At 43.6% G+C, this 21,108-nt stretch overlaps 3 protein-coding genes across 4 annotated transcripts in view; 1 reads left to right on the top strand and 2 right to left on the bottom strand.

Annotated features, from left to right (window-relative positions):
- Positions 1-213: 213 nt before the first annotated feature.
- On the bottom strand, positions 214-5,740 carry spice1 (spindle and centriole associated protein 1). Of its 2 annotated transcripts, none has more exons than XM_075452776.1 (18): positions 5,576-5,740; positions 5,285-5,380; positions 4,964-5,011; positions 4,669-4,809; positions 4,461-4,563; positions 4,262-4,380; positions 4,012-4,100; positions 3,791-3,930; positions 3,567-3,692; positions 3,201-3,475; positions 2,409-2,540; positions 2,190-2,316; positions 1,986-2,099; positions 1,456-1,889; positions 866-1,049; positions 709-784; positions 471-534; positions 214-383 (listed from the first exon to the last, which is right to left on the bottom strand). In XM_075452776.1, exons 2-18 carry the CDS (start codon positions 5,378-5,380, stop codon positions 327-329), a joined length of 2,325 nt encoding a protein of 774 aa, XP_075308891.1. In that variant the 5' UTR covers positions 5,576-5,740; the 3' UTR covers positions 214-326. The 2 variants fall into 2 exon arrangements, with proteins under 2 accessions (XP_075308891.1, XP_075308890.1); XM_075452775.1 differs by having other exon boundaries at positions 1,408-1,889; positions 5,576-5,739.
- Positions 5,741-7,452: 1,712 nt separating this feature from the next.
- shisa2b (shisa family member 2b) lies at positions 7,453-13,989 on the top strand. Its single transcript, XM_075452706.1, has 2 exons — positions 7,453-8,406; positions 12,018-13,989. Exons 1-2 carry the CDS (start codon positions 8,103-8,105, stop codon positions 12,581-12,583), a joined length of 870 nt encoding a protein of 289 aa, XP_075308821.1. The 5' UTR covers positions 7,453-8,102; the 3' UTR covers positions 12,584-13,989.
- Positions 13,990-15,868: 1,879 nt separating this feature from the next.
- atp8a2 (ATPase phospholipid transporting 8A2) overlaps positions 15,869-21,108 on the bottom strand; it is a 43,856-nt gene continuing 38,616 nt past the window's right edge. The window contains 6 exon segments of the mRNA XM_075453097.1: positions 15,869-16,497; positions 16,500-16,526; positions 17,393-17,483; positions 20,038-20,091; positions 20,093-20,147; positions 20,342-20,472. Of these exon segments, the coding sequence (XP_075309212.1) occupies positions 16,433-16,497; positions 16,500-16,526; positions 17,393-17,483; positions 20,038-20,091; positions 20,093-20,147; positions 20,342-20,472 (423 nt within the window). The 3' untranslated portion in view covers positions 15,869-16,432.

The following is a 21,108-nucleotide window of genomic DNA, read 5'->3' as shown; positions in this document are numbered from 1 at the left end:
CTTGCTTTGTCCATCTCTGAATAGCGTGTTTTAATATCCATGGCAACCTGTCAGTGGTTTTAATGTTATGGCTGAAAATTGCTTTAAGTTGCACAGCTGTGACAAGTTACACTGTAATTGACATCTGATGCGCATTGTCATAGGCTTTGATTAAATGTTAAACTTATCAGCAATACTCGGAGTCAAAGACAAAGAACCAAGAGTTCATTCAAATTAAAAAAATTCAAAGCATTTTATTTAGTTTAAAAAAAGACATACAGTAGACAACAGACTAAAAATAGATTCATTTCAGTGTCCACGGGTTTGTTTTGTTCTGCCTCCTCTCGTCATCTCACGTGATTAGACAAAGCAAACCACCCGTCTCTTCCTCTTTGCTTCTCCATCTGTTGTGGACAAAGAGAGAGAGTTTACATCCAAGCTGGTTAAAATCCAAGAAAAGTTATAACTACAGTTCATGTGTGTGTGTGTACCTGTAATGTTCCATTCCTGGTTTCAAAACTAAAACTGGGTGAAGATGTAAGAGAACCAGCAGATCTGTAACACAAAACGAATGTAATCGAATTTAATGCTGAACATCAGATTATGAAAAAAATGTAACGGCCAACTTTCCCTCCACAACCTGACCCTGTGAGCTAGATATGAAAATACAGCATCACTGTAGTACCATCTCATGAAAAAAAAAACGAAAAATAAAAAAAAAACACCCACCGTCTCACTCCATCATTATGTGACGGGAGCTCCCGCTCTGGCAGCAGCATTGACACCTCTGGGCTTCCTCCTCCAGCTGAAAATAAAATAATAATAATACCAATACCAGATTTTTAGTCATGTGTGATCAGACACACGGTAATCATGCAAGTTTCACCTGCTGTATGTGGGCTGAAGGCAGAGGGAGGGATGGGGGAGACGGTGGGAGAGACTTTGACTGCAACACTTTGCTTCTGTTGCTCAATAAGCTCAATGAGTCGACCCCGAGCTGCTGCACTTTGCCTGTTGAGCTCCAGGAGGCGCTGTTCAACATTGTTTATACCGAGGCTGTTGGACGAAGCCTGAATGAGAAACCGGACAATTATTTTCTAAATGTGGATAAACTGACTAAAAATAAACTGACTATATCGTCACAATGTGGCTCTGGACCAGTTGTTATTCTGGTCAGTTTGAATGCCCTGTCCTGCTGTTAACACCAAACGGAAGTGAATCAGATGAATTTACCAGAGTGGGACATCCTCTTTTTTTCATTATGAAGCACTGATTTCAAACAGTAACATGTAACTTTGATGACTGAATGCAAGATAAAAGCTACAGGTACAACATCTTGTTCCTTTCTCTCCTGCTCACAACCAGGCCATTGTGTGAAAGTTCGACTGATGGTCTCAGAGAGCTGAAGGTTATTGGAGATTAGCCAACCTGTGTGTGGGTTTCTGAAGTTTTCCGAGCTTCCGATATGGATGTCACCTCTTGAGTCAATGGCTCATCTTCCAGGCCCCGGATGTGCTGGTTCGCTCGGCCTGCGCTTCTGGACCCAGACGTCCTCCTCTCCCCGACGCTCTGAGGTGTGACTCTCCCTGTGCTGATGGGGCTCGACCTCCTCCGCGTCTCATTGTCGTTAGACGTCTCTCCGACCCCGGACTCGAGGCACTTGGCCTGGCTGAGCTGGGCTTTGATTAGATCGTTCTGCCTGCTCAGCTGGGTGATCTCAACCAGCATTGCATCTGGAGACAACTGCGAGCGGAGAGAGTCTGAGGTTAGGGATAGCGAGGAGCTGGAGGGATGTCTGCTGAGTGGTAGACTGTTGAGACTCGAGGCAGAGACGTGAGCGTAGACATCCTCATAGGAGTGCCGATTATCTAAAGAATGAAGCTGACGCTGCAATGGCACATGATGAGTCCCTGCGGAAGGGGGAGCACATATTTAGGCCTTACATATAAATGACAGAGGACCAAGATGAGGGGTAATTTAGAACCAGAAAAGAATGAGAGGGTTACCGGGACTTAGCTGCAAGTTGTCTCTCTGACGAGGTGGGGAGAGCAGGACGGCAGAAGAAGCACAAACTCGTGTGTGCTTGGGGGCTTTCTCAGCGACCGGAGCAGTGTAACACACTGCAAACCAAAAAAAAAGAAATAATTCAGTCATGATTTACAACAAATCCCCAGATGGTAAGCATGTGTAAAGATGTTCACAATAAGGACCTGCAGCTCTAGCGTCAGAATCTTGTAGTGGGTTCATGTGTTCTCCCAGGAGTTCAAGTCCGCCCATCACCAACACCACTGTGTCCAACTTCTGCTCCAACTCAGCTGTGCGCTGCTGGAATCCTTCCTGAACAGCACCAACAGACAAAAAATATGACTCGCTATGAGAGAGTCACCAGCACAGCTGGAATCTACATAAGAATCTAATCTCATTTTCACCTGCAGGGCAGCAGCCTCTTCTCTGAGAGTCATTGTTTCAGCAGTGAGAGCATCAATAAGCCCCCGGTGCTCTTTTAACTCCTCCTGCAGTCTTCTTCTTTCCTCAGCCTCTTTCTGAGCTTCAGCTTCCCTCTAACTCAAAGCAGGTAGAGGAGGACTTAACTTAAACAGATGGAATGGATCAAAACTACACTGAGCTGAGAAAACAAACAAAAAAAAACAAACTACAGAATTGAATTCAGCACAAAAAGACAGATTTAAAAAGCCTTTCCTGCTATGATCTTGATACTGTAACTAAATAAATCCAGCTACTGTCGCACAGGGCCCATAACTATTTGATCAGAGCATGTTAAAATAAATCGGTTTTACTTGGTTGGCACCAGTTTTCTTTTTCTACATCAGGAAGGGGTGATTTTAAAATGCTGTGACAGGCGAATGCCTTCGAACTTTAGTGAGGCTTGGCCTGAAGATCATTTGATGCTGATGGGGGGGGGGGGAGTGACATATGTCTCTGACGTCAAAGAATCCTTTGAATTGTTTCAAGGAATCAAAATGACCACATCTTTGAAAAAACAGCATATGGTTCCAAATTTAACAGGGTATAAAGCTAAAATGGCTATGGAGAAGGACTCCAATAATTGCCTTTTTGGAGACAAACCAATTTGCTTTTTTAGTTTTTAAAATCAGCAATACTAATTGCTTCCCTTCCTTCTGTTTGCACGATGGATTTTCAAACTGTGTATTATCTGTACAGGGTTGTTTAATACAGCAGTTTTGGATCTGCTACAGTACCTGCTTAAGGAGGTGAACTAAACGTCCAAGTGTCGACACCAAGGCGACTGAGAACCCAGTGAGACCTTGTGTTCGGAGCTGTTTCGGACTCTGTGCTGATCCCAGTACTGCGTCAGGACTCAGACTGTCCAAGTCCTCTTCCACCTGACCCAACATGGCCTGCAGCAGGCCCAGACTGGACTGGTCCCCACTGAGAGAGGCAACAGATGAACCGTCCAGCTCTGAACTCTGAGAAACACCCGTCCTGGTCCTGTTCATGCGACTGCCGATCCTTCCTGAGAAACATAAAAATGGATCATCTGATATAGTGCCAGTCTCACATCGAGTATTTCATTGTGGAGAAAATCCGTACCCCACAGATATTACCTGACCGACGGAGTGGAAATTCAGGATTCAGGACCTGAGTAACCAAGGCAGACGTTTCTTCATCACCTTCCTCAGACCGATTCTGTTTGGACCGAACACGCTGAACAGCCACAGTGGCGTTGAGGGCTGACACAAGATTAGAAGAGTCAGCACACAAACTTCTGACATCTGACACAGAGTACATGGTCTATTGTAAATAGTTGCAATCACTGTATTGAACTTGCCTGTTTGGTCTGGTCCTCTTCCTGATGTGCAGGGGGTCACAGGAACATTGTCTTTGTCTCCTTGGTGACAGTTGAGATGATGAACTTTCTGTTGCTGAACTCTGCCCCGAGACATCGTCTTCATTTTTCGTACATTTGCCCTGTATCGAAAAACATGATCAAAGAAGCAGTGACAACAGCAACTCTTTCAGTGTTGTGGTGTGTTTTGCGGGGCTTAATACCTCCGGATTACATGATTCTCTGAACTGCATGACGGATCATCATCCTCTTCTCTTTGGTCTAACTTTGAAACCTCTAGTTCATTAAGAGCCTGGAATAAATCATTTCGCAGAGAAAGTGTGTTAATGCCGCCCGAAAATCTCCACAGAGTGCAACACACAATAAACACATTATAGTATATTCTTATTTTTAAATATCCCAATGCCCCATACACACAACCAGCACTATAAATAAAGCCTCACTATTCCGCACCTCTTGATCCATCATAGACTGGCTGAGCAGAGAAAGGTGAGTTGGACGATCTGGTTTCTGGAGAACAGGCAGCTCTGAGTCAAAGTCACCGTTTGGAGCCACGGTCACACTGGGGTACCCTGTGGAAATACACATAGCACCAATTATGCAACCACAGAAGATCAATTACGGCTCTGCAAAAAGAAAGTTCTTTAACTACCAGTCTGTCTCCGTGGAGCATCTCCAAACAGGTCTTTGACCACAGCCATGGCTCTGTCGGAGCGGGCCAGCACATCCTGCAGCAGCAGCTGATCGGAGAAAACCTGCAGCAACACATCAGAATGCAACAGAGCTGCACCAAACTCAGCATAAAATATTTATTTACAAAAAAAAAAAAAAAAAAAGGACCGACAAATCATCTCACACACCTCCCTGATGATGCTGAGGCTGGCCTGGTCCATAGGCGCGGGGCTCCCAACATGTCTGAGACGGCGTTTCAGGGCTTTCTCTCTCAGCTCCCACTGAGCCGCAGCTTTGTTGTGAGACTTGTGGATCTCATGCCGATGACTCTGAAGCAGAGAACAATCCGACACATGGGCTTGCATTTTCTTTATGGGTCCTAAATTTAAAAATTCTTTTTTTGGGGGGGGGGGGGGTTTGTAGATAAATGCAAATGCAGGCAAGTCGCACTAAACGAGCCACAAGCACGAACAAACAGCTTACCAGCTCGGCAGGCGTCGGCTTGTGCACAGACAGGTCATTGACCGTGCCCTGAAACCAAATGCTCAGTTGTTAGATTGCACAACAAAAGTTTTAATAACTTTATTACAAATACATGTGTAGTTTGTGCAGTTTAGTATGTGAGAATTGCAGTCAACTATCTACTCTAAACCTATCACAATTTCTTCTATATAAATGACAAAAAAATTATATTAGGTCATGGAGGGAGGACAAAGGTTCATTGCAAACAAAAGTGGATTATCTTTCTCACACCATTGCTTCTAGCCAGAACATCAGTGCATGATAAACCAGTTCAATGCTCACCACCCAGTCTCTTTTGGGAGCTGTTGTCTTCTTAGGCCGAACAGGCCTTTTCCCTTTGGTGTGTTGTTGTGGACGCCCCGCTCTCACAAACGACATCTGTTTCACATTCAGTACGTTAGGATTAGTCTCGAAGATTGGCATAAAAAACGTAAAACAGTTCCCCACAACACTTCATGGATAACCGACTTCGCTAGCTGTTGACCCTCACTCCCATTTCAACTTTGAGCATCAGGATACGCAGTTTAGCTTAGTCTTAGCTGTGCGGCTGTTTAAATTTGATATAAAACTTACGCTTCACTCTTAGGAGCCACTGTGAGCGACAAAAATAGCGTTTTGGCGCTGTGTAGCTGCCACTTCGAGGGGGAAAAGTCAACCGGTCTCAAAAACTGCTGCTCGGTTAGTCGTGTGACAGTTTTTCAACAGTTGCGCGCCACTTCCTGTGCTGTTACCATAGGTACCGCTTCGCAGTGTAGCATGGTGGGAAATGAAGTCCCTTTTTTTCTGAAACAAAAGAGCATAGGGCCTTGTGAAATGCTGCTGTTTCGGGAAAAGTTGAGCTTTCTGAAATGTTTCCTCCGCGAAATTGTCTCTGCATCTTATTTCTGATGTTGTATTTTGATTTATGCTGCTCTATTTTGCGTTTTAAACAAAAAACAAACCCAAATAAAGGTTAAAGTGGGTAAGCTAAAAGGTAAAGTACTCTTGAGTAATCAGACATACACCATTAGACTCATGTAGAAAGGTACAGACATTCTAAAGTTCAACATGAAAAGGACAGAAAGTAAAATGTATAAAATCTTAACCTGCAGACGAAACAGGCCAAACTACAGCTCCTGTGGCCCTGAGAGCATTTCAACGGGAAATGGTGTAGTGACTTATATTTACATTGGAATCACACATAAAAGCCGTTTCCCTTTCAAAATACATTTGAATACCCATCATCCATTTAAAAAGAAGAAAAGAAAACGTGTATTCTTATGTAGCCAGATGTTTGCAATGGTGTACGCATCAGGTAACGCCACTAGATGGTGGTGTCACTACTTGTTTAGGCTATATTTCACCAGTCTGCAGAGCGCCTCTGCTGCAACATTTAATAGGTAGATATATAGCCCTTCTTGGTCTCGAGTTGATCCTGAAAAGTTCCAGACCAAAAAAAAAGTGATCTGTTACTGCATTTTAGATCTCCATGACAACCTTTCTCTATTTCTAAATTGCATCCTCCTCGTCAGAAATGTATTTTAGAATATTCAAAATAGCATTCCTATTACTTCAACTTTGGTTGTATCTGTTAAAACTGAGTTTGAGATATTTCAGAACTCTTGAAATGGTTTCAGGGGGAATGTTAACATTTACAAACTTGCCTGGATGTATGCTTGCAGATATCTGTAATGAAATTCTTTCTGAGACAAAGGAGGTCACTTTGGCCAGTCAATAACTTCAGATGTACACAATTACAATTTTTATTTCTATAGTGAACTTTCTGGACCCCTGCAATTGAAGTTCTAGCAGGAAAAACTCTCATTTTAGTTAACTGCAAGTTGATACTAGTCATGATTTACACGTAAAGTCTTTTCAATTAAAAAACATTCAAGATATCTATAATATGTTTGATGAATTAACGGACAGCAACAATACTGTTGTGGATATCTTACATGTTAATTTAGACAAAGAAATAAATTACAGGTAACTGCAATTCCTATGCTTTCTTCCTTTATTAAAATGTAACTTTACATGTTTAAAGGGATTTAATTTATCTACAAATAAAGTGCAATATTAATGTGTGATCGTATTAAATGAAAAAAGGCTTACCATGAGCTGCTCTTCTCCACGAAGCACAAATGAAAAATAAATAAATAACAAATAAATACTCCTAAAACGGAGCTGAACTTATGTGGCACTTCTCCAAGAAAGCAGGAGTCAAGAGGAAAGCTGCATGAAGCTACAGTATTTGTCCGGAAACAAGATGTTTTTCTTTCAAAATAACAACACTTTAGTACAATAAAGTAGAATAAAGTTTCTATTTTTTAGACGTGAGATTCCACAGCTGATATGGCTCCAACAGGAAGTCCTATGATAGCCACTGTTTGTTGATTCGTTTCCTGGTCCATCACTGCATTACAGTGAGGTGTGTTTTGCATCTGACTTTTTACACGCCCCTCTCCCTCTGACACAAACTTGGACACACTCTGCGCGCCGCAGTTCAGTCGGGGCACGGCGACACACACTTGGCCCACAGACTTCTGACGCTCAACAATGCAGACCAAGCCACAAAAGTTTGAAACTGTACGCACGGGACTGGCGGGGAGAAGAGTCAGGAGTGACAGCAGCTGTGAGCCCATGGATCAGGCTACATGTGTTAGTTTCTCTGCATCACTGTGGAAAGTCATTTGAAGAGGAGGAGACATGAACAGCCGCGCTGCAGTGCCAAAGGAAATCCATTAGTCTTCCCACTCTGGATTTACCAGAGCTCCGAAGATTTACAGCTGGAATATCAGTTAAGCTTTGGTAGGCCATACATATAATTTATCTGACAGTTCAACTTTCAGTCTAACCAACTTTGTATTTTGTTGGAAACCAGGATAATATCCTTCGTTACAGAGCCACTTTTGGAGACCTTGGATCTAAGTTACGCACGGGATTTCTCTAACAAATGACAGCCTCTAAGTGGTCTGCGGCTTCGTCATTTCATCCCTTCAGCTCCCTTTACCGCACCGACCCAGCGTATCATCCACCTCCTCAACAAGTTCCACGCGGGGAGTAAAAGGCTCTCTGTCTCTTACAGCGCGCCAGCGTGCCGCCGCGGGCCACCTGGCTGAGAATGTGGGGAGGAGGTTTCCCGATGTCTGTCAGCGTGATTGTGACGCTGCTCCTGGTCATTATTGACGTGAAGGCCAGTGGAGAATATTGCCACGGGTGGCACGACTCCCAGAAAGCCTGGAGAGAAGGATTCCAGTGCCCGGAGAAGATCGACGCAGAGGACGCGATCATCTGCTGCGGGAAATGCGAATTACGCTATTGCTGCTCCAGCACTGACGCGCGGCTGGATCAGGGGAGCTGCGATAACGACCGACAGGCAAAAGACCCCGGGAAAGAGACCAAAGAGAGCAAGGACTCCCGTGCAGGTATTATGTAACACTTATTATAAATTCTAATAAGCATAAACATCTATTTTCATGGAAGTATGATTGTTAAAACAAATAAACCACTCTTCAAATGAGGGCAAATGGCAAATTTAAGAAAAACAAAACAAATAAGTCATACAAATTAGACTTCAGAGGTAATTTCATGATTCTAGTGATCTACATAAGTAATAAGACTGCCACAATCAAGTCTCAAGTTTTATTCAAGTGAGTAAAAGCTAGATTATCTGACCTGTTGCTTCAATAAAAAGAGTGCAGGGACTGTGTCCACATAATGTGTATAGTCTGAGCTGATCCTTTTTATTTTCTTGTTCTGGATAATGAAAAATAGCAGTTAAATTCACAGGCTATATGTGCACATGCACAGGAAGTCTTGAATTTTAGATTGTAAATTTGAAACATGGCCTATGTGAAGCTCGAGTTTCCCCTCATTAACCCAGCAGACTCTCAATATCTCCTTGTCAATGAGTTCATCTGCTGTCTGCCCAGCTTGGCAACGACAGCTGCACAGGAGACAGCAGACCACTCCAAAAACCAGTTAACTGCACTCACAAATGGCAAACTGTGCCATGCCGCTGCACTTTATAAATAGCGGTGTTTGTTCTGTAACAGCGCAAAAGGGATCCAGGGCTCAGATCACGCTGTCCCCACGGGGATCAAATTTGGACTTGACCGGATCTTGGACAGTGGTTCACTAAGCGCGCTGACAGCCCTGTTCATAAAGCACTCAAATCGCGTTATGTGTAATTTCCTGTCAGGTTCCCACTGCCCCCTCCTTTCTCCACTTTCAAGAGTTTCACACTTTGACTTGCTACCATTAATTACATAAATTCTACTATAGTGGATTAAGTGACAACAATACAAACTTCTTCCCCCCACTCTGGCCCCGCTTTCATCTTTGCTTACATTCCCATAAGTTAATCTACCATACAGTCTCTTGGAGCTGTGTCACATCTTGAAAAATGGTAAATGAGAATATATTGCAGCAAATACACGAGAGAAAAATCCAACACTGTCCTATTTCATGTTTTCTTGGAGGATATTATGCCCTCTTTGGCCCTGCAGCTACACTGTAATCTGTCATTTATCATGCCTTATCACCGCAGGAAGAGGTATATACATTCCACTCAGTGGCCTCCAGCCAAAATAACCTAAAGAAAAGCTGCTTTTTTCTCACTAAGAACATAGGAAGAGTTTTTTTCCCCTTTAATCTAAAGGCCAGTTAACTTTGTGCATTTTACACATTTTTCATATGCCTGCAGCCTATTCATCATTTAAGAAAGATACACACCACAGTGTCAGAGAATAACGGGCAGGAAATTATTAATGTGCTCAACATGGGGGAACATGTGGTATTTAGGAACAGGAGAATGCCCGTGGGATAGCCCAAGGAGACAGAGGGAGTCCAGCCAGCCAGCCAACCACAAAGACTCTGCCCAAAACAAGAGCTTAAGAGTGGGGGCTGCTGTTGCTGCAGCGTGGCTGCCGCGGCTCAGCTGCAGCAACAGGTGTGGACGAGTGACAGGGAACAATAGGGGGGCTTAGACCGCCATGTGCACAAAAAGGGATTTCTGTGCTCACTCAAAGCAAGAACGAAAGAGTGGAATCTGACCTAATAGTGAACGAAGGATACAGCATCTACATGTTCAGTAAAGGAAAAAGAACAGAACTGTTTCATGCCAAAGAAACAACGTTGTCCATCCAATATTTTACAGAAGGGTTAAAAAGTTCAAACTTGTCTTGAACAAGTTAAGATTTAAGCAATCTTGTAAGGCTTTGCGTGGGTGGATTCTTACTGATGCTTTCTAACTCATTTATCATCTCTTGTCTGCCTAGCTTTATATAGTGGAACCACAGGATTAACTGTAATTAGCTCCATTTGAAGTTGCTTCAACAGTAACATTCTACAGTGCTCATTTGTAATGGGTTGATATTGGAATATATGATAGTATAGTCTAGTCTAAAATACTTTTGTTAGATTGTAGAACTGGTGTTCATCCTTGCTGGACTTTACGCTGGACCCTTTCTTTTGCATCAGTGATTTGCTGTACAGTTTTGGAAAGCCACTCTTGAGTGAAAGCAGGGATGAAATAATGCAAGAACTAAGTTTTTTTGCAGTGCAGAAAAAAAAATAGAGTTTAGATGCTGAGATCAAGGCTGTACAAGAGCGGGAAAAGACGGCAGTGAAAGACTCCCAGGGCCATTTCTGCTCATGTAACCTATATGTGTTGTCATACAAAGTCTCGGTTAAAACCTGTTTACTGGGTGGTGAGTAGCTCTGGGGTACTCTGAAGTTGACACCACCTCTTGTCCAAAGGAAATGGGTCAAGGTCCTGGTTTGTTTCATGTTCTGCGCGCCTCAGCCTCCTCTGCCGCTGGCATGTTGTCATGATGTCTTCACTCCCTGCCAACGAGAGACCTCCAGCTTTTAACAGGTTTCGTGCAGTAATCCTCTTAATACCCTGCGACTTTGGATGAACATTTTGAAAAGTCATATGGATGTATTTCAAAGAGCTCAGAGACAAAAGGAAACTGGAGCCAGCTGCCACCTTCCTCTCACTGGCATACAGTTACACCTCATGACAACATGGGCACATTCAAAGTGGAAAATAACTACACCCTGTGGGAACAATAACACGCAATTAATCACTTACAATGTAACATGGACGTTATTGTATTTGGAAGGTGTTTTGTGTGCGCAGGGACGCAAATGAATGCTTGAGAGAAATGAGTGACCTCATCCTAAAAGCCGTTTCAGCCAAATTCACTTGGTGCTTTTTGCGATTTGCGAAAAAAGTCCCTGTTAGAGAATTTGGAAAGGAAAGTTATTGTTGATCATGTTTCCAAGTTGTTGCTGGAGCGCCTCCTGCTCACTTAACACATTTGCACTGTTAAACCCTGAGCTTTCACATATAAAAATGTCAAAACGTTACATGTTCCATAAGGCCTGTAATGTTTGACCCAGCATACGACTCTGATTGGTGGGATTTTGAGTTGCACAAGTGATTTGAGTATGATGTGCCGTTTTAAACAAAAAGAAAGAAAAGGTCACAGAGAAGGAACTGGCTCATTCCTCTGATTTACAGAGCTGAAAAACCTCCCATTCTGCTACATTAAATCAGTCCACTTTAATACTTTTCTTTAAGCAGATGCCAAGTACCACAGTTCGACTAGAGGAACTTATTTTCAAAGGCTCAGCCAAATAGCTACAGAAAAAGGAGGGTCACAAATATCTGCAGGCGGCCAGGCTTAAGAATGTCACCCACTCCAACACACTCAAAGGTCTGTGGGGTCAAGGAGGCTGGGGACACAGCAGGGTGCAGAGGATTAAAACAGATCAAAACAAAGTTAATAACTGCTAATGAGAGCCTGAGATCCCCTGGGGACCCACTCCTGTGCACCTTTCATTTTTCCATTCTAGTCCAAACACTCCTCTTGTTTAATCTTTTGTCTTACACGATCTCCTCTCACATGTAGGAGCTGCTGTGCCAAAACGTGATCATGCAGGCAGCATTTTCATTTTATTGTTTATTTCCGAAGCCAATACTTTGCAACTAAAACAGTACTTTTATCTGTTATCGTTCCTCTTCTAGTTCCCATCTATGTGCCATTCCTGATTGTGGGCTCTGTGTTTGTTGCCTTCATCCTGGTTGGCTCTGTGGTTGCTGTGTGTTGCTGCCGCTGCCTCCGACCCAAGCAGGAACTGTCAGCAGCAGGTGCCACAGGAGGCGGTACAACAGGTGGGCGCCTCTTGGAAACCATCCCCATGATGGCAAACACCTCGAGGGGCTCCTCGTCCCGGCAGTCCAGCACAGCCACCTCGTCCAGCTCCTCTGCTCCGCCTGTGGGCCCCCGCAATGCCCCGCCTCCTCACATGCGAGCGCAGGCCTCTTGCTGCTTGCCACCTGACGCCAGCGTCTTCGTCAACATGCCAACTAACTTCTCCGTTCTCAACTGCCAGCAGGCAACACAAATCATGCCTCACCAGGGACAGTTCTTGCACCCGCAGTACATCGGCTATGCCCACGCTGTGTCCGCTACCCCAACCTATTTGGACCCTACTCAGGGAGGATATAGACCTCTCCAGTCCCCCTGCCCTCCTCCCACCGGTGGGTCCAGTATCACCAGTGACCAGAAATACCCCCCTGTGACAGTGTGATGAGGGGTCAGTCTGTAGACCACTCTACCACTTTGTTGCAAACTTGTGAAGTTTAACCCCTGAGGGCTGCAGCAGAGACCTTGGGCACACTGTCATAGTGGGGAGGATGGGGAGGTAAAAGCAGAAAGGCAAACTCACATAAAGCCTGCTATAAGTGGGGCTTTCCCTGCTATTGTGTGTGGTGTGTGTCTGTTTAGTGTTTAATATGATCTTTTGGCGAATTACACTGAGCTAAGCTCAGCCTGTGATGGGTAAGATGGATGTGCATTTCTCCATCTTGATGCAAAGACAAAACCGCTTGGAAGGTTACACAACCCAGGTGGTACACAGTTCAGTGCCGTCTGCAGCTCAAATAATGACTGTATGTTTGTGTTTTCATGGATGTGAACGTGATGCATGACAAAGATATGTTGGCTTATATGTGCAGTGATGAGTGATGACTGGATGATTTATGGCAGTAAACTGTATGAAAAACGGATATTCAAGCAAAAAGAACACGACCACATGCTGTGTTTATGCCATGTGCACATCTGTGCTTGTGAATGAGTGATTTTTGTTTGTGTTGAAAGAATGAGGAAAGAAAGCATGTGGATAGATGTTAGTACTGTATGTGTGCGACGACGAGGCGAGGGTGTGAAGTGTGGAGGGATGTGGTCTTATGAGTAACTGTGAGTGAACTGTGTGTAATGGGAAATGCAGGTGGTGTGATGTGAAAGGCAGTTGCAATCTCCCAGTAGGCCATTTAAACTCTAATGAAGTGAACACAGGACACGGACTGTGACGCTCCACCCATCTATACAATCCCCCTCCTGCTAACCAGAAATGGGGGAAAAAAAAAACTAAAAAAAAAAAAATCCCACAAAAATCCCAACAGCTTTGAGCAGAGACCCACTCAGACCTCAAAAATGACAATATTGGCACGAAATTTGTGGGTAATGTTCCTTGGAAGTGTGAGTGTGAGACATAGGGGTGAGGCAGTCCTCTGAAGATTACGGAGTTAATTACACAGCAAAGACTCTGCCTGCCAGCCAGCCCCCCTCACATGTCTCCTGTGAGAAGTGAGTGTGTGCATATTTAACACTTGCACAGATCAGTGAATTAACACTAGCAGCTCCGAGTCACCATTTTCCATTTAAGAAAGGTACGGAAGTGGCAGATATTGTCCGTTAATCCCCCCCCCCCCAAAAAAAAGTCCAACTTATGGCTGGGTCACTGAGCATGCAGCCCGAGATATCCTTAAGTACAGAAACTGGTACGTTTGTGCACCTCATCTGTACTCCAAGCACAACTTCTGTAAGATACAGTGGGCAGCTTGTGTGACACAAAATAAGAGTATGTCAAATGGTGGATTCATTCTAGGTTAGAATGTGTTTTTTTCACTCTGAAATACAAAATGGTGCAAGAGAGATGTTTTACATATGAATTTGAAAAATAAACATTTTTAAACAAAAAGCATTGTCCTGCGAAAGCTTGTGTTTCTTTTGTGACTTTTGTTGTCTCGTGCCATTTCATGTGTTTCTATGCGAAATACATGAAATAATGGTTTGTGCTTTAAAAAAAATAAAAGAAACAAGGTATGAGTGACACGTCGACACAGACACTTGGAGACGAGACTTGGTCTAGCAAAAAAAATTAAAAAAAAACGCAGTGAATGGGTTCTCTTAATCCCTTTGAAAGACTCACACAAAGAGACATGGTCTTAAGCTATTAGAGACATTACAGCCATTCACATACAGGTCTACCTCCCACAGAGGACAGACCAAATAACCTGTTGCATCACCTGATGCACAGAGGAAAAACAATCAACCGGAACAATGGACAGTTTAAACCTAAGATGATATGAATGGGTAGCTTTGGCAGGCTCTTCTAGAGGCTCGGCTACAGTAATGTGGAAAGTGGTGAGGGCCACTGAAGAGCCACTGGGGAGAAGCTGAAAAACATAAATGGCTCTCCAGCTCGTGACCTGGCCACGGCCCGATGGATTCTCCATACTGCAGCAGCTGTGGCTGGTTTGGGTTGGGCCACATTCAGGAAGGTGGGTGGGAGAGGGATCTCCAGTTGATGGGGAATATTCCCTAATGGTCTCTATACTGACTCTGCTGGGCTTAAAGAGGGAATAGGGAAGAGATTTTAATATTTAAAATCATATGCATTTCATGTCAAATCATCTTGCTCAATATATTTTTACTTCTCTATTTTCAGCATGAAATGTCAACCTAACTCCTCCAGCTTCCCTGGAGCTACAGTTGAACCCAAATCCTCCTACTTGACTACACGAGTGCTAAGCTAAAAGTCAAAACACAAAGACATTTTTTCAGGCCATGGATTGATTAGATTTAATGATTAAGACTCGAATGGACAACGTCCCCCCCCTTCAAACCTCAGTCTTGCATTCCTGAACCAGAGTGTCCTCAACACAGAACACACAGACAATGGACTCTACATTCAGACAAATCCCAGAGCGAGAGAAACACATGATCCGTGCGAGTGTTCAATCAATGCTATTAGTTCAAGTAAAATTTTCCTTCTAAACATGTCGCCACACGAGTACAAAAAAAGACATTGATGACAAGAAAAAAATATATATAAACACATACATGTTAATATCCACTTTTAATTAAAAAAAAAAGAAAAATCAAAGAAAAAGTCCAGTAAACACTGGAATCCAACAGACCTGGGGAGGAAGTGTTAATGCCATGTATGTTGCTTCTACATCAGCTGATTATGCTAGATGGCAGCATCGTGAATCACAGGAAAATATAAAAACAAGAAAAATAACTCAAACTGTTGAGAGAGAGAGAGAGAGAGAGAGAGAGAGAGAGAGAGAGAGAGAGAGAGAGAGAGAGAGAGAGAGAGAGATAGAGAGAGAGAGAGAGAGAGAGAGAGAGAGAGAGAGAGAGAGAAGAGAGAGAGAGAGAGAGAGAGAGAGAGAGAGAGAAGAGAGAGAGAGAGAGAGAGAGAGAAGATGTGCCGCAGAGTGGGAAAGACATGGAGGCTGCAGAGCCGCTATGAGATGCAGAGATTAGGAAGAAATGAAGGGAGAGATAAGCAAGAGGAGGTCCCAGAGGGGTAGGAGGGGGCTGCTGCAGGGTGGTGGTCCAGTTTGGGGTGAGCGTTCGGCCTCAGTGGCAATTCTGTGGTGCTTGGCAGTGAGGCTCGATGCTGTGATGGAGGGAACAGGGCCTGTAGCTGTGGTGCAGGGCTCCAGCAGATCCTTCCCTCCTACCCCTTTTCAGGAATTCAACCTGCGGCTGGATGTGGTGCGAGTGTGTGTGTGCGTATTTATTTGGCGTCCCTTTCCGCAACGCGTGTGATGACAGATGACCTGAACCCTCGTGAGAGGGAGATGAGAGGTACCCTTTGAAGCAAAGACACGTAGACAGATACACACATGCACACAAACACAGGAGCGCCAATGCGTGCAGACATACATGCACGGGCAGATACAGACGCACTGCAAAGCACACACACGCACACACACATTGACACAGAGTGGCATGAAGCAAACCCAGTCTGAGGGGTATACTGATACAAGTAGCAGTTTCTGAGTTTGACTTGGCATGTCTGTCCTGGATATGATCGCTCAAGCCTGTGCAGCGTTTGTGGGTTTGGATGTTTGTTCTGTATTTGGCCTGGTCCCTTCTCCCCAACTCAGTCCTCCGTGCGCCAGCAACGGCCTTCAGACCCGACCTTGACTCCCCACCCCACCCAGTCTTGGTGAGGGGTCATGTCATTGTTCCAGTAAGGCCACAGCAAGGGTGGGTCACCCCGCATGAGGGCTGTAGTCTGTCTCCACTGTTGCCTTGACAACCATTGCTACGGTGAGCCAAAGCCTTGATCAGGGTGGGGCTAGAGGCTGGGGCGCTGAAGGGTGGTGTCGTAGGAACGGACTACTTGGGACTGGGACACCACGCGTGCTCCTCCTGAGAGAAGGCGTAGCCATCTGTAGAGAGACAGAAGAAAAGAAATCTCAAGATGCTGAATTGGCGAGCTCAAAGAGGCAAGATGTCCACTTTTTTTGTTTGTTTTTACACTCAAACGAAGAGAAATTTGACTTCAGTTTCATTGAGACTTCTACAACATGCATTTGATGATTTGGATATTTCATATTTGGCTTTTTTTTCTTGTATGTGTATTCAACTTTTTGCTAAGTAATGTCTCATTTGTACTTGTGGATAGCTTTATGTGTTGTGAATGTGGTAAAAAATAAATTATATTCAAATTGTTTATTTTGTCCAAACAGCAGTTAAAACCCACAGATTTTCAGCTATTCGACAGTTCATCAGTGAAATCAAGTAACTAATCACTTGTTTTAGCTCTGGATTTGATTTCTATTTCGTTGGTCACCAGGTATGTGTTCATAACTGAAATATTTGAAATAAATTCCTCCTTTAGTATTTTGGTTTTGTGAGAAAAAAAATAATGAACAGCTTTGCATTCACTCTCAGGTCACTTGTCCGTGCGTGTTTACACAGATCATTTAAACTCTTTAACAAGTACATTTTCTTTTAATGTAATAACTTTAAAACTTTAAGTTTTGATTCTTTTACATATTTACGGTATTAAACAAAACATGAATTTGATATAAGGACGTCTGCAAGATATCCAAATGTTGCGATGCTAGACGTAGGCTCCTAGAGTTCTTTATTCCATGTAGCGGGAGTAAAACGGGGAAAGTAACACTAAAATTGCTGGCGTTCCCTCTCTTGACTTTCTTAAATGAAAAGGTGACACACGAAGCTTTATATCCTGCGTTGAGAAAAGGTTTTGGACAACATTCCTGCATGTATCTTTTGTAAGGACACTCACGTGACACAGTCTGCTGCACCGAGTTTGAGCGTCCTACACTTGAAGGTGTTTTCCTAAAGACTCTTGTCAGCAGATGGCTCGTTCGTTTAGACTGCAAAAACGAGGAAATGAGGGACAGTTACTCCACAGCTTTACAGCACCAAGTAATAACTAATGATAGGTCAAAAGGATTTCTATGACTCACAACTACACAACACCATTATCAGCTTGCCATGAAGTATTTCTTCCTCACTTTACACATTTTTCAGTGTCTTTGACTCTAAGGCTTCAGTTTAGACTGGTGAAGGTCTGATGGCTCTAATAGGATGCGTCAATTTTTTAATGTGCCAATGCATGAACAAACTGCTGATTACCAGACAAAATAAGCTTCTGCTTTAGGGATCAACATAATAACACACTGATTAACAAGTCAAAAAAAATCTAAGTGAATTTAGGAGCAGAGGGGGGTGATTTTGATACAGACTGCTTTTGACATTCAATCCAGCCCAACAGTAGGTCATAGACTGCCTGCAGAGTAACAGCCTATCCACAGTAAACTATTCCTCACCCTCTGGCCACTCCTCTCTCCTCTCCTCATAACTCCCCCCTTTCCAAGAAGAAGAGTGGGTCCTCTGTTCTAAGACCACACGCCGTCATGGCTCCTCTCCTCCCGTGACCAAATATAACTAAGCCCTTTCCACAGATTCCACACAAATGCACACACATTTATTACATTTGTGAATTTCCCTCCCATCTCATCACAATCGTCGCTGCCATTTAAGAAACACATCGGAGGTAAACGTAAAGACACCGACAACCACGTCAGTATTATTGGATAGAATATACCAATATTTTCCGGAGTAGCAATTAAGTTGAGGGTTTTCAAACAGCACTTGCTCCATTCTGCAGTGATAACGATCAGAGGACAAGTTATGAACTGGAGCCAGCACTCCCAAGGCTAACATTAGGACCAAGCAGTTTGGAAACTCTTACAAATGAATATGACTGTTTGAAACTCCTCTCCTGAGTTTTTGTGAAAATGAGGGAAAAAATATGAAAGAGCCTTAAAGTTTTGCTCAGAGTCTAAAAACGAATGTCTGTGAGACAGATGACAGGGCTGAGTGAATGATAAAAGACTCAATTGGCTGGCTAGATAAATATATGAACAGCTCGTGCATCCGTATGACCCAAGCTGATCTTTCTCTGACTGCGATGTCTCTCCTTGAATACCCGCCGATTCAAAAAGAGCTCAAGGATGTTCTCCGTTAGAATTCCTCCCTGAGAAAATCCTGTACTGTACCTCGTGCCTATGCCAAGAACTACTCAGGAACTGCAAACACAGATGTTATTTTTTTCCCCATTTCGCTCCATGCTTCTCTGCCTACCCTCACTTTCCATCTGATTTGAAATGGAGAGGATGCAAGGATGTGGTTCTTGCTTCCATGGTTTTAAAAAGCAGGTTCAACAAAGGACAGGTTCATTTGTAAGGGCCGGGAGGAGCAGGTTAATATCCACTGATCCCTCCCTATCCTGCAAGATACCTCAGACTTCTTCTCAAGAAGCAGCCCTTGTCACCTCTGATCTTTTTGCAGCTAATCATGGTGACCGAGGATTACCCAGTTTATTGTCACACTTACTGGCAAGTAACTGTGAAACGAATACCTTAATCCCTTTATTCAATTGCTCCTTATTTATACTTATAGCTTCACCATCTGCACCATCTGTGCCTGCATGTGTTCATTTTAACAACTGTACATGCTGTTTGGTAGCTGATTTATTAATTTATTTCATTGTTTGATTGAAAATGTTATGTAAAAATTTTTTTAGATTAATAATTAGTAATAGAGGTACAGCTCTAAACTGGTGGGAACATAAAAAGTACAATATTTTCCAGTAAAATGTACAGGAAAAACAATCTGTATCGACACTGTTCAACTACGACACTCCATCTATAATTTGCACATATTTAATCCAACAACAACCATTTGCATTTTGTTCTAACACAACTCTACAAACACCACAGACAAGGCTAAGTCACAGGCTGAGGAGACAACAGCCAAACAGTAAACACACCAGGTCTTTACAGCAGTTCAAATTGGTCCACCTATGAGAAATCCAGAGGAATAGTTAAATTTAAACAAAACAAGGAGAGGGAAAAAAAATCTGTGAGCATAAGACTAAAGATGGGATTGAGAGATAAAGAGTAAGAACTCTGAACTCAGAGCCGAAAAAACCATGCACATGCCACTCAAAAGCAGCTTGCAATGGGGCACACAAGTAATTAGAGGTCAGAGTTCACACAGTGGGACAGTGCAAACCTAGAAACTACCTCTGCAGAGCAGTTCTGGCTCTAGGGGACCTCGGCCTTGTCTTCGGCCCTGTGGACGGTGCCACAGTTGACACAGATACAGTTTATTTTCACACAAAAAGAAAGGCTGAACAAATCGTGACTAAAATTATGGGGAGTAGCTCAACTGCATTAAAAACACAAAACATTTTGTGAAAACACTGAACACATCTTAACCAGAGCAGTTTGACGTATAGAAAATTTAGTAAAAGGACCTTTAAAATATGTGTATGTGTGTGTATATATATATATATATCTATACACGACTGAAAATAAGTATAAATGCTGGTGAGATCCCATGAGTCTTTGCCGATTTTACATACCTGCGACCGCTGGCATCCCTAAGCACAGCTGCCCCTGGGTCAACGGCCCGCGGCCTCCAACTCCTGCACCTCCTCCAGCAGAGACTTCCTCACTGTGCGACGTGTGCTGCAGAGCAGAAATAAGCTCATCAGAGCCATGACGGAAAGTGTGAGTATTTCACTTTGCAGACATATGCGATTCATAATAAAGGGTGCGTAAGTGTTGACACAGACTCAATATGGGTTATGTAAACGATCAGTTAAGCTAAACAGTCTCTGTATGGATTTCCAATGTATTTATGTTAAATGTGTTCTACTTACGCCGTCCAAGCAAAATCTTTGAGTAAACATGCAGTAGGCACCAGGACCAGGCCCAGCCAGAAGTGCCAGCACTGCATCACCCGGCCAGCCTGCAATGACAAAACACAGACTCTGCTTGTTTTTCGCTCGTATGTAATTCATATTGAGGATTGAGTCATTTCTCTCACATAATGAGCAGTTCATCTATCACATGTGGTAAAGGCAAACAAAAATAACAGTAAAAGCGCAGTGAAAGCCATACAAAGTATGGGGAGTGAAAGTTAGCCAAAGTTGAACGCTCCCAATCTTAGCCAAACATATTTCACAGCTTTCTCACATCCTGTATCTGCACCACAAACTGGATTTAACACACCATTCCCATGGCTGACATACAGTGCCTCTGTGGTGCAGAATGATAAAAATGCACGTGAGTAACCACAGACCACCCCCCCCCCCCCACCCCCACCCACCTCCCCCTTCTACCTGTCCATGCAGTCCAGCTGCAAACCCGGCTCATTGACCTACGACCCCATTCTCAGTCTGTCTCCCGCGATTAATCATGTGTCTAACCACTGTCTCAGTTTGTCAGCCTGTTTCTTCCCCCCACTCATCTTCTCCTGCGATTCCTTCAATCTCACTCTTTCACAACTTTCTTTCATCATTAGTGACTCTTGCCTCTGTTGCTTGTCCTCACCTGCTCCTGATAATCCCAGAGTTTTCTCCTTCTTTCCAAAGATCTCCTAAGTGGTTCGCTGCAAGAGCTTTGTGGCCTTTCACAAGCCCAACCA

Source organism: Odontesthes bonariensis, chromosome 20 (genome assembly GCF_027942865.1).
Source record: "Odontesthes bonariensis isolate fOdoBon6 chromosome 20, fOdoBon6.hap1, whole genome shotgun sequence".
Lineage (NCBI taxonomy): Eukaryota > Metazoa > Chordata > Actinopteri > Atheriniformes > Atherinopsidae > Odontesthes > Odontesthes bonariensis.
The sequence above is the reverse complement of the archived record's forward strand: the minus strand, read 5'-3'. Positions and strand labels throughout refer to the sequence as shown.